Below are 27486 nucleotides of genomic sequence, written 5' to 3' on the forward strand. Positions count from 1 at the left end.
ATAAAACTGAGTGATCTGAATGATTTGAGAAGCACATGTGTATGTGCAGGAGCCAGGTCAGGTGTTTGTGAGACAGTGCTGAAAGATAAGCTCCCACTGGAGTTCTAAGTCAGTTGGAAGAGGGGTTAAATCTGGCTGTGAGAACAAGGCAGAGAAGATGGAAGGAGGAAAAGAGATGGTAGCCAGTTTTTGGTACTGGATAAAAGGGGTCTTGCTGATTTGAGCAGAGGTGTTTCCTTCTGCACAAAAAGTCTTATTTGTAAGTGAAGAAGGCTGCATTTGAGGTGTGCAACTCATGGTCTGCTTTCCCTCTGAACTGAAATTACAGCGAAGCCCTGGATTTTGACAGATAGCTCATGTCAGAGAAGAATCCTGAGATGCAGTGAAGGAAGAGATGGGGACAGGCAGATCTGACAGTGATGCTAGAACTCAAACTTTTTTTCAGACAATTTGAAGGACTAGATGTCCATGGAGCAGACTCCAGCTACCTGCTCTTTTCTCTCTCCCCAAGAAGCAACCACAAAAACTGAACCAGAATAATAATAATACAGACACTTAGGAAACTGGCTCAGCAATAAAACAGAAACATTCAGTGGCAGGTTTACCCACATGGCTACTCAGCCATCCTGCCAAAGCATTTCCTGAAACTTCCCTGAAATGTCCTAGATGGAAATTATCTCCATATACAGAAATTGATAGCTTTCTTTAATTCAGTGCAACGTTTTCCATAGCATTATGTTTGAGTTATAATTTTATTCACCACAGAAATGTCAGCACAGACACAAGGAGCCATGCAATTAATTTTTTAGGAAGGGGAAATAGAGCCAGTGGAGCAAAAAGAACAAGTTAGCAGAAAACATAAAAGCAGGATGGTAAAACTGAAATATGCCATGTGCAGAAGTCTGTGTCTCTTAGTATTCAATAGCTAGCTGAAGAGAATCATGATACAAGGGAAGGAAACCTAAGCCATCTAAAATAAACTGAGGCAGGGCAGACAAAATAGTGATGTTACTGGAGTGGTATACCTACTACTTGAAGTAACGTTGTGTGTGCTTAGACCACCATGTGTACAGTCCTGTGGCTATAGCTACACTAAAGTCTGCTAGACACCTTTGCTGTAAAGTATAGTGGAATCAATTATAGTTTTCCTCTTGCAGCATATCTTTAGCGGGACACGGCAGTGAGATAAGGAATCGAAAGTGAAAACCTATGCAAAAAACAAAAAGGTTTTCTTTAGCCGGGAGTGCAAAGCCACAGTCCTAACCTCAGTTTTGTTGCTGATCAGTCGTGTGCTTTCCGACGCTTTTCCATGCCTCACTTACGCCTGTACTCGCGTTCAGGGTGAAGTCATTGAACGTTTGAGGGTCCTTCCACCCGAGACAGCCCCGCTCCCGGTTAAACGCCTCAGGAGCATCGCTTCGGGCAGGGGTCACTCGCGGGGACCAGGCTGAGGCAGCCGCCCCCGCTCCGCGTGGCTGTGCAGCTTTTCGCTGCTGCCACTTGCCAGTTCCAGTCGGGGGACAGCCTTTCCAGGCTCGCCGGGAGCCCGGCCGGGCGGCGAAGGGAGGGAGGGCCGCGGCGGCCGGGCGGGTGACAAGGCGCGGAGCCGCCAGGCCGGGGGGGCGCCGGGCCGGCGCTGAGGCAGAGGCTGCGCCCGGTGCCGGCAGTCCCGGGCGCGGTGAGTGCCCGCGGGACGGGGTCCCCGCTCGCTCGGGCCGCGTCACTTGTGTTTCGCGGTTCGGTGAGGTCTGCTGGCACGGGAAGAGGGGCGGGGGAAGGCGGCTCCGGGGCAGCCCCACAGCGGCGGGCGCGGGCGGGAGCCAATGGGGGCCGGCGCGGCCGTGTGACAGGCGGGGCGGCTGCTGCCCCCGCCGGGCGGGGAACCGGCACGGCGGCGCTCGGCAGCATCATCCGCGGCTGCGGGGCTGACACACGCCTCCATCCTCCTCTCCATCGGCAGCCGCTCACACGCGCCTCGCCGCGGGCGGAGCGGAGCGGGGGGTGCCGCGGCAGACAAAGCAAAGATGGCAGGGATCCTCGCCTGGTTCTGGAACGAGCGGTTCTGGCTGCCGCACAACGTCACCTGGGCGGACCTGCAGAGCACGGAGGAAGCCGCCTTCCCGCAGGCGGAGGACCTCTACCTCGCCTTCCCCCTGGCTTTCTGCATCTTCATGATCCGGCTGCTCTTCGAAAGGTAACACCAAGCCCCCCGCTCCGCCCCGGGCTTGGCTGGGCTGGGCGGGCCCAGGGGCAGCCGGGGACCCATGTCAGCTCGGTGTCTTTCCCCCGCTTTGCTTCTCTGCTGGCCTTGCCGGGCCCTTACGTTCTCCCTGCCCCCTCGGTCGGTCACGCAGTGGGCCCGATGCAGGAAGGTGGAGGGGCTCGGGAGGCAGCCGGGGCGCCGTTCCCGGTGCCCGGAGCGCGGCCCGGCGCGGGCGCTAGGAGGCGAGGTCTGCCCGGGAATGGGCGCAGCCTTCCCGCCACCTGCGCCGGCCGCGGCGGGCACGGGGAGAGGGGCCCTTCGGCACCTACGGGACCCGCGGGCTGCGGCGGGGTCCTGTCCGACCCCCGCAGGGGAGCCCCGCAGGAAGCCCAGGGGCGACGGGCCGCGGCGGGAAGCGGTGCCGGCAGGAGAGTTTGCCCGTGCCCCCGCCGCAGGGCCGCTCTCCAGAGTTAATCGGGGCGAAGCCCGCGCTGTGTCCCCTGCGCGGACAGGGACAACGTGGGCGTGCGGTGGGAAGGGGCAGCTCGTGGGGAGCAGCAGCCCGGGGTAAGGGCTGCAGCGGGGCTGAGCAGAGCTATGCGTGGCCCTTGCGAGTGGTATCCGTGCGAGCGGTCCTGTGTTGGAACACTCCCGGTGCTGTCAGGATGTGGGAGCTCAGTGATGAGACGCGCCAGACGCTGTTCATCACTGAACCGAACTCACTGTACTCCGAGGCTGATGAACTCAAACCACACGTTTCACAAACATATAAATACGTATATATGTATATTTAAACACAAGACATCAGGCTAATGATCGGTCAGCAGTGACTGTTCATTTTCTGTGAGTGTTTCCGTGCAGAGGCCGCCTGTCACGGGGAGGCAGATGGATCCAAGTGGGTGCTCACTTGCGCACGCTGCTGCGCCGCCTGACAAAGGTGGTGTTCCCTCAACAGCAGAGAACAAAAGAACGATTCCTTATGCCAACACCTACGTGTTTTCAGTGCTGTCTTCTTAGGTATGCTATTAGGATAGTCAAGGAAGATAAAGGAAGACCGGTAGTTACTACATACCAGAGAAGGGCTGTAAAGATGCTTTAAAAATGATAAAATAGCTGATCTGCCTGGTACCACTCCACTAATCCTAAGCATTCCCTCTCCCCGGTTAGAATATGGCACCTGGGATGTTGGTTTGTGAAAAAACCGTGCCTGTTTTCCTAGCTCAGTTGAGAGCCATATTTGTTTTGAAAAATAAGCTGTCATGGGTTGTTTTTAACTTCTGTGTTGCTTTACAGATTTACCAAAAAAGACAGCAAAAGTTGTCATCTGCCTGAAAATCTGAGGTTCTCAAAAGTTAATTGAAGCACTTGGGTTAAATACTGTAATAGAGTTACAATTTAAGTACTATGAGTTTAATTATGAGTATTATTTAGATAATATAAAATAATTAATTTTTTTCTTTGCAGTCTGTACAATGTGTACTTTTGAGCACTGAAAGTGGGTGCGTGATGTTGCATCTCTTGTCATCTGAACTGCAATATGTATCACAGCAGGGCTGTGTTTTGATGGAGGAACAGTTAGTCAGCCTAAACTTAGATTCAGATTTCTGCTGGTTTTGATGTGGCTATTGTTAGCATCATAGAAGCTACTCTGATTATTTAGTAGTCTGTATCCACTTGATTTGGTTATTTTTCTTCATTCATTTAAAGTAGTTTTTAATTTTGAATACCTTATATTTTTAAGTGTTAGTTATACATACAGGTGAGAAAATCAGTTTTCAGAATTCTCTTGTATTCATTAGACTAATTTTGAAATTTATATCTAGAAATGCGTTCTGCCAGCCTGATAGTAGGTGAGACCTCCCAAAATGTTTCATTAACAGTTACTTATGTATGTAAGTATTTTCCTTTTTACTTTCAAATCAATTGCAAAACTCTATTGTGAGAGTAGGATCAGGCTGTTTTGTGTGTGATTAATCCACACAAATTGGCATGGTACAATTTTGATTTTTCATGCAGAGCATTTTACTAAAGTAGGCTGAGCAAAAATGACAGGACCTGCTTTTACTGATCAAAGCAGGGGGATTGTACTTGACTTGAATGGGGTAAAGATCAAGTCTTATTATTGCTCATTTGTAATTGATTTTGTCAGATTTCTGTGCTTTGTTCGTTGGGAGCCACAGAAATGCTTCATGCACATCATCAGTTAAGAGCTTGCAATTATACAAGATCTGGAAGGGGAAAAGAGAGGAATATCTTTAAAAATGATGATTTTTTTTCATTCTTGTGTGTATTAAAACAGCTACATTTTTTCCTTTCAAAACTGAGGTTGTAGATGACTGATGTTGAACCTGCTACATCTTGGAACATGCTCTTGCAGATGTGTAAGTTTCAATGGTAACAGCTTAACTAAAAATAGAAATAGATTCTGTAACACATTTTAAAAAAACCCACAGGTCTACTTTATATCCATGCCTGTACGATAGTATTTGTAACATCAATGTAACATCTCTATTTTGCTTTGTAAGATATCTAATACAGGTGCTCTTGTAATTCTTTATACTGCTAGGTAAGCAGATACAAGGTGTTAAGAATCTGATTACTTATTTTATAACCATTATTTTCAGACTGCTAGGCTGCTAGGAGCAGTATAGTATACTTCCCATGCTAAAAAGGGTGATTAACTTCATGAATGCTCAGAGCAGTAAGAAATATGGTTCGGGGGAGTTGGACTTCACATGTCTTTGCTTGCAAAGTTCTTGACATGTATGGGGGATTAAACTTCTAATGCTAAGAGTTAAAAGTTGACTTTACATATATATATTTATATTCTACATACATATATATTTGTGTGTACATATTTGCAGGTGGAATTGAAATGGCAGAGCTTAGAAATTTTGTTCTTTACACATTCACCTATTATTTACAGAGTTAATCCAACTGGGATTTTGTTGTTGTTGCTTTGTTACTGGTTTGGCAAATTAGCTAACTAAGTCAAGAAAATAATCTAGTAAATTTTTAGGGTTTTTTTCTCCTTTCAGTAAGTTTCTTTTTGTTGATTTCCTTGTCCTGCCATCCCTGACCAGCACTCTTGAATGAAAGGAAAAAGTAGATTAGAACATTAAGTGTATGCTGAATCGCTTCAGCAAGTGGACCTGATGATGATAAGTGCTCTTGAAATAAGCTTTGCTCTGAGGTATAATCTCATAACCATGAAATTTAGTGGATATATCTGCTGAGACTATCATAGTTATGGATGAGGTGCTAAAATACTTTTAACAGCCTTTTTTCCCTTCCTTCTCATTCGTCTCTTTCTTTAACACAAAGTAACTAAGCACAAAGATAGTGTTACCTAGTAATGCGGGAGATGGCGGGAGTTTAGCAAGGCAGTGGTAATGTGGGAACATGTTTCTTGATAGTATGTATCTGTTTTGTGTGTCTTACTGCTATTTTAAAGGCATGTAAGCAATTAAGGATCCCCCCCTGTACTATACAATGCTTTCAGCCATAAGGAAATAATGTAAGTGCTCAATAATAGCAGTCTCTGTCTCCTTGGCTCTTTTCCCGTTCTAGTGCAGGGAAAAACAGATTAAAGCTGAACTGAAACTGGTCTTACTTATAGCAGGGTGTTGTAGTTTTGATTGTCCTAACAAAGATAAAGAAACATCTGTTATTCTGAACAAATAAAATACTTCTTTTTGTTTATGGGATATTGTGGCTCTTCTCCCTCTGCACTAGACCACACTGCTTAGAAGCAGCATCCTCTCCTATACTCCTACGTGTGTCCTCTGTGAAGAATATGGGGTTGTATGAAAACAATATTTGCTCAGGAATTGGTGCATTTGTTGGACACAAAGCAAGAGGGTAACACACTTCTGCTTTAGAGGTTTCTCTCAAGGGGGAAGTTGGCTGAATCCTCCAAACCGATTCTTGACTAAATAGATTTCTCATGTGGTCCAGCCATCTTCTGAGTCAAGTAGTCTGATATTGCTGCCTTCTTTACACTTGGCTCATTTATTCAAGTTAGTCGTATCATCTTTGCATTGCATTTGCAGTATAATTTCCCTCACCTTGTAAGCAGCAGTTTGGGCTCAGATCTAATGAGATCACTCCATGAATCAGCAAACTAGGCTTATACTGCTTTTATTGTCCTCTGGCCTGGACGAGGAGCAGTTCTCAAAGGTGATGCTGATATTCTGCAGTTGATGGAATGGCTCATACGGTCAGAGATAGCTTGATTATATATAGCAACAGCCCTCCAGCTGTGCTGAGTTGAACTGAGCCAGCCACATCATTTACTATCTGATCAAGATACCCTAGACATTGAGTGTATGGAAATTCATGGCTTTTATATGATGCTTTGCTTTTATAATGATAAATCAGCTCCAAAGGTAACCTCAGCTGACTCTCAGTTAGTATGACACAGTGACATAATGCAATGACTGTGTATGGGCATGGATATGTATTTTTTGCTAACTGTAAAAATTCATTCAGGTGACTACATACAGGTTTGCAAGTGTTTCTCATATGTGGTGTATATGTACAAATTTGATTTTTATACTCCCTAAGACATCTAGTATCTGTGTTTTCTTACAATGAAAAGGAGGCTAGACAGAATACAAATTTTGGAAGAGAGTATATAAACTTGGTGCATTTCCAGCAGCCAAAAACCTCATCTGGGAGGCTGGGTGAGGCAGTGATAGTTATTTCTATTGAAACCTGTTTGTAGGCTGTGATATTTATAGATTTCTTGCCTACTTCCCTGTGTGTTAGTGAAAACTGATCATTCAGGTGTAATTCACATGTGTAAGTGAATGCATGTGTTCACTGACAATAGCTTTCTCAGTTCTTTCTCTTTTCTTTATATAATTTTTTTTCATAAAATGACCTGTAAGGTCTTTTCTTTTTGCTTGATTACTGTTTACTGAATGCTTAATTCTTTTGAAATTAAATAGAATATTGAAATTGCTAATTTCTATGAAAAGACATGTGCAGTGGAAAGAAAATAACTAAAAAAGCCATTTCTTTTAAACTTTAAACCAATTTCTTTTAAACAGTAATAATAGATCATTAGCAGTAAATAGCCTTTAAATATATTTATATCTTACTCATTGTATGATCCATTTATCTGTGTTTCTTTAAGTTATTAATTTTCTGTCATTTACATTTCTCTTTATATGAGCAGGTTTTTTTTCCTAGGGTGCAGAGTTAAGCTTCAGCCACTCACACATGCAGATACCTCACAAGAAAATGATTGTTTTTACCTGGAGAGCTGTTGTCTACCTTGACCTGTCTGTCTTACCAGCTCAGAGCAGCACAGTGTGTGCTCACCCACCTTGATTCTGCCATGGCTGACTGGTACAGATTTCTGCTGTGTAATATAGTTGTGTGTTGAGATGTAAGCTCAGTGTTCCTCTAAAAGAAGGTGGAGTGGATAAAATGCATGCTATTTGAATGTCCTTCGTAAAGGGCCATGTATAGGTGTGCATTAGTGTCAATCTTAAAATTAGGAGTTAAATGGGAAATACATGCTGATTTCCAATAGAGAATGCCATTAAAACTGATTTCTGAAATATCCAGGTGAAAGAAGTATGACAGCTAAACCACAGCTCTGCTGATGGAAAGGTTTCAGTGACAGGTCACTAGTGGATACTGGGAGCCTGTTATTGGGATTTTTTCTGAGTGCAGGTTCCAGTTACTAGTAGAAACTCCAACTTGGTTCCTGCCTGGATTCCTGTAACCGTGTGATTGGATCCAAATTGCCTGTGGCTCTTTCCGTTGCTCCTACTTCTGCCTCTGTCACTGATTTACAGGCATTTGCTAAGGATTTGTTCTTGGAAAAAGAAGAGCTTCTGGTATGCTGCCTTTTTCTACACATCTGCAGACCAGTGTCTTATTAGTCCATACAAACTATTTAGTAAATTAACATTTGGGGTAATCTGTTCCCTAAAATCTATCTTTTCTTCTGCCAACAAGGTTGATGCCTGAGCTGAACAACAGTTATTTGACCATATTTTTGGGGTTTGGGGTTTTTTTCCTCCCCCAAGTTGTTAAATATTCCATGCCTGCGGTAGTTTGGCAGTTGATCAGCATTTGGTGTTTCTGTGCCTGTCCTGGAGTCTTGACATGAAAGTTAAAATTACAGCATAAAAGCGTATTGCTTTTGTAAGTGATGTAAATCTAATATTCAGTAGTATGGTTAAGGCTGTAGTTGGTACCGTATGGACAGTCAGATGTGTATGATTTGTATCAACACTTTCTTGGAGTTGTTCCTCTAACACCTTGGTTGCCCTGTGGTCTCCCACAACAGTGACTCCTTTCACTCATTGTGCAGGTATGGATTTTTGGGGTGCAGCAGGGACGGGCATCCAGATCAAGGGAAAGGAAGGGAAATGTGGGTCTCTGATCACTTTGAAAGAGTAGGACTCCCTAATGTCTTGCTTTAAGGTGATCAAAGTTTCTGGCATTCAGATGGGCTGAGAACTTCTGTCCTCTGAGGCAGGGTTTTTAGCACATGGTCTTACAGAAGACTAACACTACACTATGTAGCAAGCACCAGTTTCTGATGATGCTTTTCTGGTTATTCTGAAGTAGTCAAATTGTGGCCAAGATGGGAGAACTGGAGTATTTAGCACAGTCAGTTATAATCTTAGAGGTGGCTTTCAGTTGGACCTGTAACACAAAGCTGTAACTTCTGTACAAACAGGGACGAGTAAACTGTAATGATATTTTTTTCTTATGTAGTTAATACCTCTCTTAATAGCAAATTCTGCTGTTGGTAAGCTTTCCTGTTGTTGGACAATTACGATGCCTCACGTAACTATTACTGATGTAGCACAATCAAATTTTAACTCTCAAGGTGATTGTACAATTACTAAGAATTATAAAGAAGTGTAACATCCAGTTAGACATGTCGTGTATTTTTTAATATGTAAGATACATGTACATTTGTATATTGACTATTAACCCAAGTTACCTGTTGCAAAGGGAGGAACAAAATGCTAAGGTTCTCCAGACCACCTTGAGTTAATGAAGAATCTTTCAGATTCACTTACCTAAACCTCATTTTACTGTTACAAATGATGCACTTTACATTTTGGTCTGAAATGATGAAAAGCCTTCTTTGTGCTCACAGGTCACACTAGGACAGTTAAAGCAATATAGCTAAATCACTTGCATTTTTTTTCTCAGTGAGAGTGAAGTAGAAGTTTCCTTTTAGTAATATCTTTGCTGTATTGGTTTCTCCTGTATGGATGGGGACAATAACCTATAGTACTATATTAAAAGAAATAAATCTAGCTGACATAGTTAACACTGGTGCAAAAGCAGAGGTTAGAGCTCAGAATATGTTCATTGTCATAAAATTTTATATTTGTGAGATCGTTCGAGTATTTGTGCATGCAGTAGTATTTTTCTATCCTTTGCAAAAGCTAGTCGCTCTATTTTTATCAGTAATGAGATAACATTACAGGTGGTGTAATGTTACAGTACTAGTCACATCTACTCACTGCCCATTTGCCATCCTTTAAGATAAACTTAATATTTTTTAGTTCTGCAAGCAGAAGGAGAAAAAAACTAAACAGAAATGATGCTGAAATTCTCACTTATGTGTTGTGATCTCTTTACTCCCTTTTTACCTCTTTCCTGACTCAATTCAGTTCTATATGACATTGTATAGATACCTGAACTTTCACTGGGACTATCATTTACCACATCCATGGCACTCTCATCATTTACTGAGAAGAGAGTGGAAGCGGAGACCACTTTGCTATGGTGTTTGGCAGAACTTTAAACTATGGAAACTGCTTTTGTACCAGTACTGTCTGTGTTGACAAATGGTACAAAGTAGCAAAACCGCCTAGGCTAATAAGAGGTGCTTTCATGCAGTGGCAGGGAATTGCTTATTTGGAAATAAGAGTGTGTTCTATGGCTCAAACTAAAGAGGCATTGCTTACTCAAAAGCAGTTGCTGATCACAGAAGAATGTCAAAAGAAGATCAGAGTAGTACATTGTAATATACCTTGTGCTTGCTTTTGCTTATCTCTGTTGTGACTGTGTGATGTGTCTGTTGCTGAGAGAAATGCAGTTTGCCCCGTAGCTGGAGGCAGCCTGGTTGGTGTGCTGCTGTTAAGGGAACTGCTCAAACAAGGTATGTTCCTTACACACACAAAAATTAGCCTTGATGTGGCAACTGCTGGAACTTGGTAGGTGGGCAGCATAATTGTGGAATGCTAGTGTAGAGCAGTGGGCACTACAGTGTGACAAAGCAGACAAAATTAAATCTACATGAAATAGAAGTGAGCTGAGAAATTTTGGGGGTGGTGGTGATGAGCTCCTCTGCACTCCTCAACCAGGAGGAGACCTGTGCAGCTGGGGAGGTGAAGGCCTTCAGCCTGTCAGCCACATCCGGGCTGTGGCTTTCCCGAGCTCTGCTGTAACAGATGAGACCAGAGCGTCATCGAGAGCAGAATCCCCCTTGCAACTGGTGAGACCACTTACTTCAGTTGAAAACAAAGTTCTGGGTAACGAGTGGATCGTGAATGAGTATGTACCTGTTGACAAGCTTTTCTGCAGTTATCCGTTAGATTTTCTCTAACTTCTCGCTGTTCAATACTTGTGGTTGTCCAAAGCATGCTGCCAGATGACTTGATCAGGTCCAGTGGGGTATAATTTATTCTTGTTATGGGCATCATGTTGGAAAGAAGCTGTTGAGAAAAGAAAAACAAGTGATTAGACCACAAGCAGAAACATGTTTTGTATCTATTGAAGCAATAATTGGGTGGTAACTGAGTGGTTGATTCTTATCTGTCAACTTTTCCCACACCGTAGTATGAGAGAAGGGAGAGAACTGATATGATAAGAGAGTAGCCTGAAAATATGAACGGTTCCAGCACCAAACATTTCCCAGGATTACAACACTTGTCCTAAATTAACTTTGCAATGATTGTGTTGATGTGATGATGACAAATTGAATTGTAGATGGAGTCCTGGGAGTGCTGGTGGACAAAAAGTCCCTTCTCAGTGATATACAGTGAAAGGACAGGAGGCAACAAGCAATTGATATGCTGAAAATTCTGTTTAAACATAATGAACATCTTCTTGGGATGGTGGTGGAACATTGTGACAGGTTACCCAGAGAGGCTGTGGAGTCTCCTGTTGTGGACGTATTCAAAGAAACAACTGGGCACAGTCCTGCTGTATGTACATCCAGTGGCCTCGTTGATCTCCAGAGGTCTCTTCTAACCTCAGGGATTGTGTGAAATCATAAACCTGGCTAAATGGCATCTTTTAGCAATGCAGGACTCCAGGGGCTCCTGAGATTTATGTCTGTATGAAATGTGTAAACAATGTTGGAAAACTGAATAGGAGATGATTAAGTTGAAGTTCACTGTAAGCCTGCAGACAAAAATTAGGGCAGAGCACATAGCACTTGATTGAAGGGACATCTGGATTTTCCATTGCTGTAGGATGGGGCCTTTTGATTTTGTTGTAGTCTGGCATGCGAGCAGACTAAATCAACAAATAGATGTGGACCTTCTCTACCTAAGACAGGAATTACCTTATGGGTACCAGAATGAAGTTTGGGTTGCTGTGGTATAAACACATTCTGTTCCCTTCTAGGATCAATGCTTTGAGTCTCCTACAGCATTAAATTTGATTATAACAGGCCATTTTGAGGATGATTTTAGTTTTTTTCCCCTTAAGTTGATTCTTCTCAACACTACAATATCTTCAAGACAATTTTGGTTTTGAAAAAAATTCACAGAAAGAGGTGCTTCAAAGATAGGGAACAATCATCAAATGTCTTACTGGAAAAGCTTTTATTCCCTTGGTGTTCAAGATAATAAGAGTAAATCAGTCTTAGAGAAAAAAAAGAGAGAAGCCAGTCTTTAGTTTCACATTCACTAATTGTTTATATAGATTGTTTATATAATATATAGTGGAAAATATATATATATATGTATATGTATGTGACATAGAGCAATTTATATACCACAGTGGCATCATATCACTTTGATGTAATACTTTTTCTTTGTTTAATAAAATAATTAAATTTAAAAAAAGAGTCTTAAGGAGTAGTTGTAAAATACGGACTGCTCTAGAAAATGAGGTATTTAAAAATGTCAGTTGCTGGGGTGATAACAAAACAGTTTGATATTTGACACAAGAAACACAACCTGTATCCTCACTAGAGGAACTTTTGTGTGTGCTAATCTGGAATTGTTATTTTCTAGAGCATTTATAGGAAACATGAAAAATACTTGGTTTTCTTCCAGTTTGGAATGAAATGGAAATTTTGAAATGTCAAAATTTCATCAGGCACAGATGTCCTGACTTTCAGCCAACACTGATAAATGGATTTGGTTACAAGACAACGATGTAGAGATAAAAATGAGATCTCTATAGCATTACCAGCCTCCAGAAGCATATATTCTTCACCAGCTAAACAGTTTGTATATTTGCATGCATGATGCACAGAAAGTTTCCTTGTAGGTTTTTTTATTTGTGTTTTTTTTTGAAGGAAAAAAGATATCTCTTACCAGGTTGACTTTCTTGAAAATAGGCTAATGGTTTGTAAGAATCATGGCAAGAGCTTGAACCTCCAGCCTGGCACTTACCTTCAGTTGTCAAGATGAAATGTGCACTAGCAGAAATAGAAGAACACCATTTTGTCTTGCTTACTCTGCCATTGAGAGCTGACCCCAAGGTTTGAAGAGCACGTAGCACTTTGTATCCATCACACAAGCATTACTTGTGTTTTGTCTTATTTCTTGGTGGGAATAATTCAGGCATAACAGTGGAGTGGCATTTGTTTTCCTAGATAAATTTTAATGTAAAAAAGAGCATTAATTTTGTGAAACTGTACTACATAGGTAGAGAGAGTTTTGTCACGCAGTCTTATTGGATTGTTTGCAAACAGTAAGTTCTACTGGTGCTGTAAATTAGTTTGTTTGAGGGTGGTCAAAGTGATTTATACCTGTTGAGACTCTATATTAGTCTTGAATATAATTTATTTACTCACAAAGGTTCTGAGTCTGATCTGCCAATATAAATTAGAAATCAGCTTTTGCTGAGTTCTGGTGTTTTATCAGCATGTAACCTGTGTGAAAGACTGAAAGTTATATGACATTAGAAAGAAATTCTTTACAGAGAGGGTAATCAGCCATTGGAATGGGCTGCCCAGGGAAGTGGTGGATTCTCCATCCCTGGAGGTTTTTAAGAGGCTGGACGTGGCACTCAGTGCCATGGTCTAGCAACTGTGGTGGTAGTGGATCAAGGGTTGGACTTGATGATCTCAGAGGTCCTTTCCAACCCGTCTGATTCTATGCTTCTATGATTCTATGATTATGTATGGTCATGTGTAGCCATTGAGTTTTAGTAATTTAGTAATTAAGAAGCAGAAGCTGTTCTATCTGTATAGCTAGGTAGAAATCAAGAAGAGATGTAGATAGATATATATACACCTAATTTTTTTTTTGTTCCATTTTTATCTCCTTGACTAAGTGCCACATTTAACGCTTCCTCCATTTTTTCAGGACTAGTAGTATGTGTGCAGCCATTGAGTATTGTTCTGTCAGAAAATCTCAAACATAGAAGGTTAGTTCACATTCGATATTAACTAGAAAGACTTGTGCTGTTTTCACAGAGTGAGACATGGGCCCTTGCTCCTGCATGTGCAAGGTGATCCAGCAATCAAAGGCATCACATGCTAGCCTTGCTACTCCTTCCCTCAGTCCCTTTGACAAGAGCATCTCTAGTACTGACTAAAGACATCAGGTCTGCCGCTCAATGACAGCCTGCTGGTCAGCACCCTTGGACAGCTTTCTTGTGTCCTGCCTCAGTTCTGCTCTTGCACAAAGCTACTTTATGGTGGAAGTCTGATACATCTGTGCAGTGGTTGTAGCTCCTCTTAACATGTGTAGGGTGGCCTGGAAGTAGTATTCTGATGTTGCCCTAGCAGGCATGCTGCTGCAACTGCATTACTGTCAGTCCATGTGTCAAGTAGCTTAATGTGAACCCAGGTGTTCTGTGTAAACTATAGTTACTGCCAGAGTAACAATATACGCCTCTATTATGAGCTCTGAATACAAACAAACAGAAAAAGTGTCCTCCTTAATGATAATGATGTTTGTTCCACATGTGATGAGTTTGTGATTTAGAGAGTACAACAGGGTGTGTGTACATGTGGATATTAAAATGGATTATAATGATGGCCTCCAAGACTGTCTCAACAAGTCTTCCACTCTGCTTCACAACAGGGTGCTCTTTTTTCCTGTGCCTGGTAGTGCTGCAGGTATTTGTACTGAACAACAGAAAGAGGCCTCTGAATGAGTGCACTTACATAATGAAAAGCATACTGGATCTACCCTGTGTTTTCTTACAATTTCCTTTCACCAAGCTCTCTTCAAGTGAAGGCTTGGCAAATGTCCCCTCTCAGCTTTGCCCGCAGAAGAGCAGTTATCCACCAGAAAACTTAGTCACAGGGAGTGGGCTTTGCATCCTCCCATGCTTCCACAATTCCAGCCCATGGGACAATAACTGAAAGTATACTGGTCTGGTTTTGCTGTTGGCACTGAAAGAGTGAGGCTCCTGACCTCGGAGGTCTAACTTTGAGTATTACAGTCAAGCAGAGGACTAAAAATTGATGTGCTTGTATTCTCTGCTGGTGATTTTGAGCGTAACTAGGGTAACTAGTTACCTTCTAAAAGGTTTTCACATAATTTAATGAGAACTATCACAAATAGTAGGAAATTTTCAGAATTTAATGCAGTTGATCTGCTGAACTCCTAAGCCCCCTTCCCGTTGGACCATTTACAGTCTTAAAGGTGCAGTTGCTTTTGTTCTGGGATAATTTCAGAATGTGTCTGGGGCTATATGAGGATAGACCAGAAGAAGAAAGATGGAAGATTTCACCTTCACACTTGAGTTTTATGGGATACTTTCTCCTCATCTCTTAAATAAGACGTCCCAGTGATTGATAGTTGCCATCAACTGTATGAAGCATTCACTTCTAAAGGAGCACCATGAATGAGTCCCACTCCTGCTCTGACAAGGATGGACCTGGAAGAAGATGCAGAACTTGTGGGAATCCTTATCAGAAATCTGTTTTGGAGAACCCAGATCTTGAAAAAAAGGCACTTTCTCTAGAGCCACTGGAGCGTTTACTTTTTTTAACTTTTTAACACCTTGAATATTGTCTTGACTGGAAATTTTTCAGCATGTTACTTAAAAGAAACAAAAGAAACTCTTCATGGTAGCAATATGCCAGCTGTCAGAATATCTTAATTTTAATGGTGTCATCTTGCTTTGCCATCCATTTACAGTGTGCCTAGAAGAGTTATTCACAGTTGGGGTTTTTTACTCCCTCATTTCTTACCTCTAAAATTGTATTGAAAGCGTAATGATAATAACAATAACAACAACAATAATAATAGTAGTGGTGATAATGATAATATAATATTTGCCTGTTCTAAAGGTGTGTTTTCAGATGCAGGTCTGGAAAGCGGACTTAATGCATATGAATGGTTGAGAAAGGTGTGAGTAATGATATGATGGCTGTGTAGCTGGTTGTGTAATAAGGCTGTGTAAAGATGAAGAACAGGCAGGAGTAAATGCTGACGCTTTTCTACATAAGTGTGGTATAATACTAGGCATGAACTAGGAGGGTTGCTGTGTGTGGCAGTGCTCTATATCAAATGGCTAAAAAGAAATAAATTTTGGAATACCTTAAAAATTTTTGTTTTAATAATGCTTTTGGACACCTGAATGGTATTTAGGACACACAGTATAAAATGTATTTACAAAGTTATTCTCCTGTAATTGGTGTAATTTTAATAATGGACTTCTTACTCTTTGGTTTTATTTATGACAATAGTACTCTAATGGAGTGTGCTTCATCTCTGTTTATAGTTTTAGATTTAGATCTTAGTCCTGCAGCTGGATTATTTATGGTATAAATGAAATAGTGATAAAACATAACCTCTTTTGGTCCTACTGCAGAACAGGCTGAGTGATTTTGCCGTTCCAAGGCCTCTTAACAGTGTTAAAATAATGAGTAATGAAAACAGAAATTGGAATACTTCTGTGCCATCAATAAATATTTGCATGTCAGATGACAGATCATGACAAGTCAACCCCCTCATGTGTGTGAGTAATGTAGATAATTTTTGTGGAGATGCAGTGCAGCAACCACGTGACTTGTGGTGTGACAATCTGCTGCTCTTCAATATCTTGACACTTCTGTTGCTTTCTCGGAATTTAAAGTTTAGGGAATTAATTACTCCCGAAATTCTTCCTGTACTTGCTAGGTAAAAATCATTAACGGAGAGGTTGAGGACCAGAGGTGGGAATGGGGCAGAGAAGTAGAATTGGAAGGAGCACACAGGTGTCTTCTGCACCGTGGGAGAGGGGAGTGACTCTAAAGATAGTGTGTGTGGGGAAAACATGACCATGATGTAAGTGCGTGGAGTTGGGAGGAATGTGGTGTCACCAGGCACGCCCATTTGTTTGTGATCACCACAAACAATATGCTTTTGCAACTATTCTCTTCAGATACACTTCTAAATTCGAAGGTATATGAGAACACTTGTATCCTAGGAAAGGAAGAGGCTTTATGTATGTATGCTTTATCTTCCTCAACTTGTGCATGGGACAAATCTGAAAGTTTTTAAGAAGAATTAAAATTTTACCTTTTTTTTCTATTTTTAACTAAGCAGTAGAAAGCCATAGTGTTTGTATCATTGCAATCCTGTCCCCCATAGAAGGGTGTAGCATGTCCAGCCACCACCCCCACCTTCTTGCAGAATCTTTAATGAAGACAAATGGCAAATAAGAGATAAAAAAGATACCAGCTGGCTAAATGGTTATGGACTGGTATCTGTTTATTTCTGCTGATGACATCTAGAAATCTGTCATTAGGGATCTACAGCACTTTTGCTCCTCTTTGCAAGTTAAATCAATAATAACCTTCCAGCTTTGGTTGGAAAATGTAGGTACTGTTACTTCTGGCAGATCTTTGTGACAGATTGGATCCTTGTCATTCACCAGAGCTCTGGGTGGTCAGTGAGACCAGGAACTGGTCTGAAAGAAAACCAAAAGGAAATACAGATGTTTTTAGGGTAGGTGGTTTCCATCTGTAGAAGTTACAAATAGCATTAAAATAAGCCAATTTCTGATTGCTGAGCTGAGAGCTCCAAGAACTGCAGCTGAGGCGACAAACCTAATATAGTCAGGAAGAATGGGAGATCTTGAGGATGAAGCAACTAGGTGAAATGTGAGTCCAAGGAGCCTTTTGTGGGGAAATAAGAGAAATACTGTTACATGCAAAGAGTTTTCTGAAGTGGACTTTTTTTTGCCCATTGCAACTGCCTGACAAACCCTGCTGTTGGCAAACCAAGACGGATGAAAGAATTCCTGATTTTAAGATAGAGAACATTTTCAATCAGCTGGGCAAGGCATCCTTCATATCCTTAGGCCATCACAGTGCAAAGGTACTTCTTAAATCATCTAGGGATACTTAATGTGTTGCTGTGCAACACATTTGATTAGCACTAAAGATTTCTTTTATGACATTAAGAATAATGCCAAATAATTGTTCTTGCTTTATGGTGTACTGTAAGGGCAGGGAGGAATGTGTTTCTATGTGTGAAAGAAAAGTGATAATGTTCTCTAGTAACCCAGAACAGTTATGATCGCCTGGATCATCTAGAAGAACAAGATGTTTTCAGCAATTAATTTATAGACTTAGCAGATGTTCATTATGGCAAGGACCCAATAAAGGACGAGAGCTATTCTCTGAAAGACTTGTAGATGTTTCCCCAATAGCTGAGGCTTAGGAAAAAAATCCACAAACTTTTATTTCCTTGTTGAGAGACACTTGTTTCATAAGGGAGATCTGTTAAGTTTGCATTTGTGACTGTCAGTCACAAAATACGTTAATGATCTTACAGAAGGAATTTAAATAATTGAAAAAATTCACTTTCTTTACTCCATACAGTTTGAATGTTCCTGAGAGCTTTTGTTAAATTGTATAAAACATTAGTTTAAGTATCTTTTTAAATAAGTGAAGGAAAAAGTAATTTCCAGCTTGATTTTTGAGTACGCTGTAATTTCAGCTGGTATTTTAGAAAAATAAAGGAAATATCATTTAGGTAAAACCAGATGTACTATCTTACCACTGTTAAAGGAATTATTATAAAAAGAGCTTCACATTTTTCTAAAAGCAGAAGGTCTTTATTAGACCATCATGCATGAGCATAGCTCAAGAAGAAATACTGAGCATTAAGGTACAGGCTTCAAAACCGAGTGAGTCGAAGTATGATGGATGTTGCCACCTGACAATGTAGTGGTTCCAGGATGTTTTTAGTTTGGCAATTTTCTCACAAATGCTTGTTTTCCCTTCTTTGGTTGTCAGCTCCTCATATCTACCTCAAGAATCTCATCACTGTGGTTTCTTTGCTTACCTTCTGATCCAGTAGACATTCAGCAGAGGGTTCAAATTCCAAATGTCTTCCTGGGTTCAGGTCCAAGATACCTCCCCTCTCTAAATGTGTCATTGTCAAAAAACCTAATAAAACAAATATAAACCAACAAGCCAAAAAGAAAACCCAAACATTTTCCTCAGGAATTCCTTAGCTGTTTATCTAAGGTACTGAGGCTATAATTGTTTATGGCTTTCTGAGTTAAGGGTGAAAAATTATTCAAGACAATGAAAGTTCAACTGTAACCGCCATAGATAAGATACAGCTCAGAAACAAAGGCCAGATGGGACTGATTTAGATGAGTTGTGTGTAGCATAGCCTTGGCTTCAAAGGAATTCAGCCAAAGGCAGGAAGGGTAAAAGTAAAGAAACATCAAAGACAAAGGCTCCCTGTGCACATTCTTGAATTTAGGATGCATTCTGTGTAGTCTGCTGCTTAGCTGTATGCTGTGCTCCAAATGTCTTTTCTGGGTGGTCTGTAGCAGTCCTGAGTTTACTGGTGAGACAAAAAGGCTTTAGTAGCATAAGAGAAACTCTGCTTAGCACCTGTGTGGAAAGACAAATTATGACGATTTCCATTAATTTGATTAAATGGCTCAAGACTTGTTGTGAATTTTGCCAGCCAGATCTGCAAGTGTCACATTCCACAATGGTCTTTATTTTCTATCAAACCAAATGAATGAGGCACTTCTGCCTAACAGCAGCACCCTCCCCTCTGCTCTCCCACCACTGAGGTTCCTTGGCTGCTCGTAAGCAGAGTGTCCCAGTCCCCGTGGGGAAGGCAGCAACACCAGCAGTGTCCAAGGCCGCTGTCACACATCGTTAGAGGAAGCACTTGGCAGCAAGAATTGGAACTGGTTCCCCCACAGCCTGTGTGGCAGGCCAGTGTTCCCCCAGCCGTCAGCTGTCAGCATGTGGCACTAACCGTATGAGGTTCTGGTATGTGACTTGCCAAACCAGTTAGGTTGGCCATCACTGCAGTAAGTCAGAAATTGATTCTTTGCCTTCTTGCAGTAACTTGTCAGGTAGCATATTGCATGTGGTGGAAATAGGATTCAAGGGTGATTTTGGTATTTGACTGATACAGAATGGCATGTCCTTTTTTTATTTTATTTTAATGATGAAATAGAGTACCTTCTGTCTCTGTGACAGAAGGAGAGGAATGAATAAAAATAAGTAAGTTGAAGTTGGACTGACTCAGTTCCTAGATTTTGTAAAGATTTAAAAACTTTGTAATGCCTTTGTGACAGTGAATATATGAATTGCAGTGTGTGAGTCCTTTTTTCCTGAAAGAGAATAGTTTAAACATACAGAGGGTGGTGTAGATATAAAAGCTAGTATTACAGTTTCTCTTTGGAAATGTAGAGTCAAAATGGAGATATTTATGAGATTTCTAAAACTGTTCACCATGAGGCTGTACAAAATACTCTAGTAAGATATCATTAAAAGCAGCAGATGCTATCGTGGTTTTGCTGCAAGGACAGCAAAAGTGAAAGCACAGCAGTTCCTCTATTTTTACCTCTTGCTAGCCTATCTTTGTCTTGTCCCTCTCCCTCTACTTTTATATTTTGACATGCATCATTTATTTAGTTGCTAATGGACCTCTGCTCTAGGATTAGGATTTGTGAATTGGAAAGACCATAATAATTTTTCCCCCTTCCATCTGTAGTTACATAGATGACTCCCCTGCTATGTACCAGACAGAAGTAATTTGAGACCTGCATGACAGGTCTGTAATTGATTCTTGTTAATTGATTCCTTCAATAACTACTGAAAGCTAAAGGGGAGGAGGGCTGGGCAGGAGCAGCACTGAGGTTGACTAGCACAAGATTTGACCTAGTTTTTTCAAGCTGCGTGGCTGTGCAGACAGACTCAGTTATAAATCTGCTCTTTCAGAAGAGCTTTTATTTTTTTTTGCTTTTGTTCTCTGTTTGAACAGCTGCATTGGTTTTGAATGTTCAAATTTGGTGTACAAAATGTAAAATTTTGTCATTATTGTATAGTGTTATTGAAATGTGCATGTGTGGTGAGGAAGGAATGGAAGGCACCTACATCTGGTGCATTGCTGTGGGGTTTGCTACTTTCTGCCCTGCCACTCAGTCATTCTTCTTTGTGTCTTACTTGATAGCTACGTGACATTACATGCTTGGTTTTTTGTCCTCCCTGCAGTATTACTAAGTATGTGAAATACACTCACTCTTTACTTTGTGTAGGAGTTATGGGTACTGCTTTGCATACAAACTGAGGCCAAAAGACTTTTTTTTTTAAAGTTTTTGATAACATCTCTAAATTAATCATTTTGCCTTCTTATATCTATTTATAGCAAGTGGTCCTGGCCTTTGTTTGGTTTACTTGTTTGTATATTTTTCTTCCCTTAGCAGTGAAGCACCAGGGATTAGTACTAAATACTGTAACAGCGTGGGGATTCATGACAGGCTGTCGACCAGGGCTTTGATTCTCCAGATGCTCTGAATAAACATTACAACAGACATTTGAAGGGGGATAGTCAGTTGCTGAATAGGTTTATGTATAATGAGGTTTATGTATAATGTTTGTCTTAGTTTTGATCACAGAGAGGTCTCCTTCTATAGCCATTCCTTAATTGAATGACATGGGGTTTTTTTACCTGTTCTGCATTGTGCAATAACTAGTTTTGTTCTTGAACCACTTGTATGTGCTACAGCAAAACCATACCCAACTGAGAGCCAGGAAACTGACTTCTGTTCCTGAAGCTGCTCTGAGATACAACTGAACCTGCATCAGGACATTGCCTAAACCCATCCTTGCTGGTTGGCTTGCCTGGCTTCCTACTCTGTCTGGCCTGAGGCTCTCTTTCATTCTGCTATAGGCAGTGACCCTGGAGTATAACTTCATGCTGCTTTGCTGTTTCTCACTGTTTGCATGTGATCTCTGCTCTCTTTCGGCACTGGTTGTGGCTCCAGTGTTGCTTCTTGCCAGCCGGAGAGGCTCTTGAAGAGGGCAAGAGTTCCAGCTCTTGGTTGGCAAGGAGGGGACCTCAGTGATGGGGAAAGAGAAAAGCTAAGGTGGTGCTTGGACCGGGGGAGGTTCTGTGGGCTTCTGGGGAACTCCTCAGAGATTTTCTCTCTCCTTAGGTGGCCTGCACATGTCAGTCAACAATATTCCCCTGCGTTAGGCTTGGAAATGGATGCATGCTGCGGTGACTTTGGTGTAACACCATTTACTAGCCTTCCTTCTTCCACTCCTGTTTGATTTCACAAGTACTCTCTGAAGCTGGGAAAATATCCCTGTAGGTAGAAGCTGATCTTGCAATGGGATAAATTCATCACTGTTTCCTGTTCTAAAGTAAAATTTGAGATTATGCCATAGTCCAGGGTATTCTGAAGACTTTTTGCTTTTCTTCATGTTTCTACCTGTTGGTGAAATCAGCAGTCACGCTCTTTGGGAGCCAGGCTTTGTCAGAAACATTTCTTTAGGGGACAATGACTGACGTGCATGTCAAGGAAGTGACTGTCAGCCCAGGAGCTGAAAGGAGGTGCCTGCTCGCAGGAGCTGCTCTGAGTATCCTTCTGAGGCATTTTATCTGCTGGCCTGACATTTCCCATCCCACTCCAAGTGAGCTATGGTCTTGGGCTGTGATACTTTGTCATGTATCCTGGATATAGATGTCGTGTCTAATTTGTTCTCAAGGGAAGGCAAAGTTTGATCTATGATTCCCTGTGAAGCTGGTAATTACCATGTGCCCTCAGTGCTCACAAAGCCTTGCTGCAGTTCAGGCACTGTGCAGACGCTTAACTGATGTTCATGCTGAATGTCTTAGAGTGTTGTGCAACAGGGAAACATGAGGATCTTGGCAGCACACTGGCCAGGGGCATATGGTGGCCTATAAGTTTATAACACTTAGGTTTGCCTGGGCAAGCAGTGTGTGGGTGAGGCTTCAAAATAAGTCCTACAGTGATTCCTACCTTGGTGTTTCCCCTCCCTGTTCCACCTCCTCCTTTCTTTGTGCTCTTGCCAAGCACACAGCCCTCCACAGTTCAAGTGCAGCAATATTACCCATGGCTAATCTATAACCCAGCTGGGTGAGAGACTGGCTGCCACTTCCATTTGAGTTGTCAGACAAACATACTAGATAACATTCTAAACAGAATTTGTGCTTTTTTGGCTGAGCTGCCTCATAATTGTCCATGCATACCAGAATGCTCAGTTAACCCAGAGCAATGGGACACACACTGAAGATTTACAGAAGAGCCGATCCCCAACAATGCAGTGTGTTTGTGTCTTAAGTTCTGCTGGGTGGGTTTTGGTGGTTGGCCTAGCTTAGCCTGTGCCTTCAGGAGTACCTACGTTGCTGCTTTGCTCAAGCTCTATCCTGACATTGCCTGGTCACAGCTTGTTTTAAAGGCAAAATATTTTTCCTTTCAACTTTTTAGTTATTTTCTTAAACAATAATTACTTCATGACTAATCTTAGGAATGATGTTTCTTGCCATTTAAAAAATAAAACTGATGATCTACAGTTGTGTAAAAAGTCTTCTGTAATGATAGTTATAAGTCATATGGGTTCTCAGTTTTGATTTTTATCCCAAGCAGCACGTGCTAAAGTGGTTTTTAAAACGAATAAATAAGGCAAGACAATTGTAATGATCCTAAGGAGATAAAAAGGCATATGGCACCCTAAACAGAAACATAAAGAGTAACAAATACTTGCCACTTGAAAGTTCTACGTAACTATTATCTTACAAGTAATTAGTTTTACACCTTCTGCTGGTACAGGTGGGAAGTTATATACCAATACTATTAGGGAACCATGTTTTAGTTAGGTGTCCTTTATGAGACCATATGAAGTTGTAGTGTGCAAATTGCTGACAAAAATCTTGTAATGAGCTAAAAGACAGCAGGATTGCAAAAGTTTCTTTTGTGTTTTATGTACAAAATACACTCACTTATGGATCCAGTGTGTAAATTATTCACAAATACCCAAGATACGAGATGACTTCTATTCTTCTGTTTGTCACATGCTGCAGCATTTTCAAATGCTGTCAAACCTGGTAGCCCAGCATTGTTCTCCTGTGGTGAGCTCCTGTGGCTGGCTGGTAGCTGTGAGGGCAGCTCACCAGTGCATCCTGCTGCATGGCTCCCTTCCCTGTCTGAGGTTTCTGGCTGCAGCAGCCCAGGGAGTCATTTCCAAAGTGAGGTTTGGGTGATCCGCTAGCAAATCCTATTATTTGTTAATAGGATTTGTTCTTGCACTGTTTTGTCTGATCAGTAATTGTTTATCACACATTAGGAGTACAATGAGATGCCTGTCAGCTGTGTTATGGGTTTTTTGTGTGCGACACTCATTGTTTGCCTGCGATGGCAGGTTTTGCTTTGGGACAGGCTCAGTGCAGAAGGCAGAAAACATAAGGCTCTGCATTTCAAACACTGCAATATAGTGTATCCTGCACTCTGGTAGGCACCAGTTTCCCCATCTCCCAGTAAGTGGTGGGATGCACAGAGGGTCACTAGGCTCATCTAGAGGGCTGGGTGCTCTAGAGCTGCAGCTGCCTTCCAGGTTGCTTCTCTGCCTTCCCAAAAGAGTGCCCTGCTGAGGTGGCAATCAAACAAGAAAGCGTTAAGAAAATTCAGCAGCAGAATAGAAAGGTGAAAAATGTACAGAAAAACTTGGGAGATAGTGAGAACTAGTTGCTTTTTGTCTTTGTTGAATGTTTTGATCAGTCCATATTGTATTTAAAACTCATACAATGTAGGTAGAAACTACTTCTCAAAAGGGGTCCATCTGAGCTGGGTGTTGAGGTTTCAGGTGTGAGCATTTGTATAGGTAATTTTATGAATCTTTTGCTGAAGCATTTCTTTTGGAAAAACTAATTGATAATAAATATTTTGAATTGCATGTATCCTAATATGCTTTTTAAATATCTTTTCTCAGAAGAGAATACATTTTAAGAAATACGAAGGTCACATTTCCAAAGCAGAATCTGAATATGGTCCTGTGATGGCTTGGCTTCGATCTCTAGAGAGTTCACACTCAGGTTTGCTAATATCTGTTTAGTGATACTGTGTTGATGGAGTGAATCAGATCAGCTGAAAACTCCATGCTTTTCTGGGCAGTGATAGTCTCCAGTTTCTTGAAACCCTAATCTGCTGCTGCAGTAAAAGGGACAGGGTGGGACAAGTGTGCTTTGAGTGGCTGCCCCTGCTCAGGGTGCTGTGCCTGGGCAGGTGGGAACAGCTCAGGTCAGCCTGGCCCATCCTGGCTGAGAATTTTAAACAGTCCTTGTTTTCTTAAGTAATAACAATTTAAGGATAAAGTAAGGAAAATAATTTATTGTGTAGTTTGGCTGCATGCTTCTTTAGAAACAGTTTTCCTGAATGTCTACATGTATCTTTTATCTTTTTTTTTATTGGAATCTAATTAGAAATAAACTGAGGAACTTTGTGCCAGTTAGGAACTGGATTTTGTTCTGAGTTTGTGCAAAGTGTCTGGAAAGAAATAAGACTCTAATTCTTGTAGTTGAGTAGTCAAATGTTATGCTGAAGTTTGTTTATATATACACACTTATATTACATATACACATACACAATATATAAATACATAGGCCATTACTTATACTTTATATATGTATGCATGTTTCAGTATACATATATGCATCTGCTCATACACATATAAAAACACAGTGAATGAATAACATTGTGATCATCTTTTGTGGCTGTTTCCTGCCAGCCAGAATGCAAATTGGTTCCTTGTGAAGTTCCTGCAAAAGGTTTGATGATTTTGTGACCTAGCTCTTGGAATGAAAGCTTAACCTTCCCGGTCAGACCAACCGTCTCTATTTCAAGTACTTACAGAACTACAACCATCCTTCAGTGAGGTATCCATGACCTATTCCCTCTTCAAAGGGAACAGTTTGCACCAGAATAAAGATTTAGTGTGAACATTCTACTCAGAACAGGAAAGTTCCTGAAACATACCCTAACTCCTGATGTAGGGAGAAATAGAATTTGCACCAGAGGAACGAGTTTGTCCATAAGAGCGAGGCATATACTGAAATTCTCTCTGCTGTATGCAATGACAGCCCACCAGCAGTAGAGAAGCCAAACTCACAACAGGACAAAGAGAAAGCTTACAATTATTTAAATACTTTGCGGTGTGTGTTCTTCTTTCAAGACCTGAAGTTTGTGCCACTCCCAGGTAGTGTGATGACAATGTTCTGGAGCAGACCATGCCTGCCAATCATGTGGGCAGGCTGGGTTATTTGCTCAAATGAAAATGCACATTTGTAACAGACAGACAGAAGTTTGGGTTTTACCTTTCTTGCAGCACCTGCCCTTGCTCAGGGATTGGTTGCAGAACCCATGGAGCAAGGCAGTGGAGTAGGATTCTTGTGCCCCTGAAACATTTTAAGGACTTATATTTTTAATGTTTCGTTGAATACAAAGCACCATCTATCTTCTCTGCTTTCAAAAAATCCATTCTAACCTGATGTAACCTAATGAGTTCCTATTTAAGTTGAACAATGTAGTTTCTCAACATTTCAAACACCTCCTAATATTTTCCAGGAAGGCATTGCTGAACTCTTCCAGTTTTGTTCTGTGACCAGCTATAGTCTCTAGTGATAATATCAGATGGACTGTATGCTGTTAGATTAATCACTAGGGATTTTTAACTACATCCTTCATTTTTTGGCCTTCTGGTAGTAAATAGATCAAAGTAAGGAAAATAAATTAGAATTTAAGAGGAAGTTGATGAGGTGAGTTATCATGTAATGACCAGGCCAAGAACTACCATGGAGAAACCTGGAGAGTAGCATTGACTTTGTAGTGGGCAGAGCTATGTTATTTATCAAACTGATTGCTGAGAATTTTGCTTCTTTAGACTATTGCTATGAACCACTTAACAACTTTTGGGTTGTGCCAAGTGGCAGATAGCTGCAGTTTCTTTTGCACCTTGGAATATGCCTTGGTGGATGAAGGAGAACTGCATTGAAAGTGTGTATATGCCAAGAGGCCAGAGGATGGCATGCCTTGGCTGCAGCTTTAATGTAGACATAGGTATTCCTCACAATTTTTAAATGTTTTTTTTACTCACATATTTAAGATGTGACTGGATTAAAAGATAAAGTAATGCTGCAGAGCCTGGGGGGTTAGAACTTCATCGTTGTTTTAGGCAACCTACTGCCATTTAAAAATTAAATTATCAATCTTTCAATTCTTTTTGTGCTATCTTTTTGCCCTTTTCTATGTCCAACATCTAATCCCATTTGAACAATGTGTCTTTTCATATGTAGATGTCTTATGGTTGGTTCTTTGCTTTAGTTGTCCCGGGCTTGCTGAAATGAAGGGACATATCAGCTCTGTATGTTAGAAGGTGGCAGAGGGGAGTAGGACACAAATCTATAGTGTCAGGAGTGGCACAGAAAGGATGCTTTGGGTTTGGCTGTTCATTTTTACTCAGTGCAAGAAATAAAGCAGAACTGCAACTGGACAGCGATGAGTTCAAAGCGAAGGGAGATGGTTGTCTTCACACAGTCTGAATTCATACTGGGGTGCTCTTCCATAGGCTGTGGAAAGTTTTCACTGGCTCAACGAGTTACTAGTGCAGCTTGGGTAGGGAGGGTCAGCTCTTTGGGGACTGCTATGTGGAAAGATGCCTTTTTTGGTCTAGAAAGTCCCTAAGCCACAACTTTCTAGAAGTTGGGAGAATATTTTTATCTTCACTGACCTTTAACAGTGGGCTAGAATTTTGGAGACCATTGACCCTGACTTGTATGTCCTGATTTTACTGTGTGCAAAAAGGGTATGAGTGATAACCTTCAGCATTGTAT

The 27486-nt window shown here is 41.3% G+C and overlaps 1 protein-coding gene across 2 annotated transcripts in view; it reads left to right on the forward strand.

Moving 5' to 3' along the window:
• Positions 1 to 1304: 1304 nt before the first annotated feature.
• CERS6 (ceramide synthase 6) overlaps positions 1305 to 27486 on the forward strand; it is a 111252-nt gene continuing 85070 nt past the window's right edge. The window contains exon 1 of one of the 2 annotated variants that reach the window (XM_051787477.1): positions 1305 to 2194. In XM_051787477.1, coding sequence (XP_051643437.1) covers positions 2025 to 2194 — 170 coding nt within the window. In that variant the 5' untranslated portion in view covers positions 1305 to 2024. The remainder of the gene's footprint in view (positions 2195 to 27486) is intronic. The other variant, XM_051787478.1, reaches the window with a different exon arrangement.

The sequence above is a fragment of the Manacus candei genome, unplaced genomic scaffold (assembly GCF_025592945.1).
Source record: "Manacus candei isolate 608988 ecotype Guabito, Panama unplaced genomic scaffold, ASM2559294v1 h1tg000023l, whole genome shotgun sequence".
NCBI classification, from domain to species: domain Eukaryota; kingdom Metazoa; phylum Chordata; class Aves; order Passeriformes; family Pipridae; genus Manacus; species Manacus candei.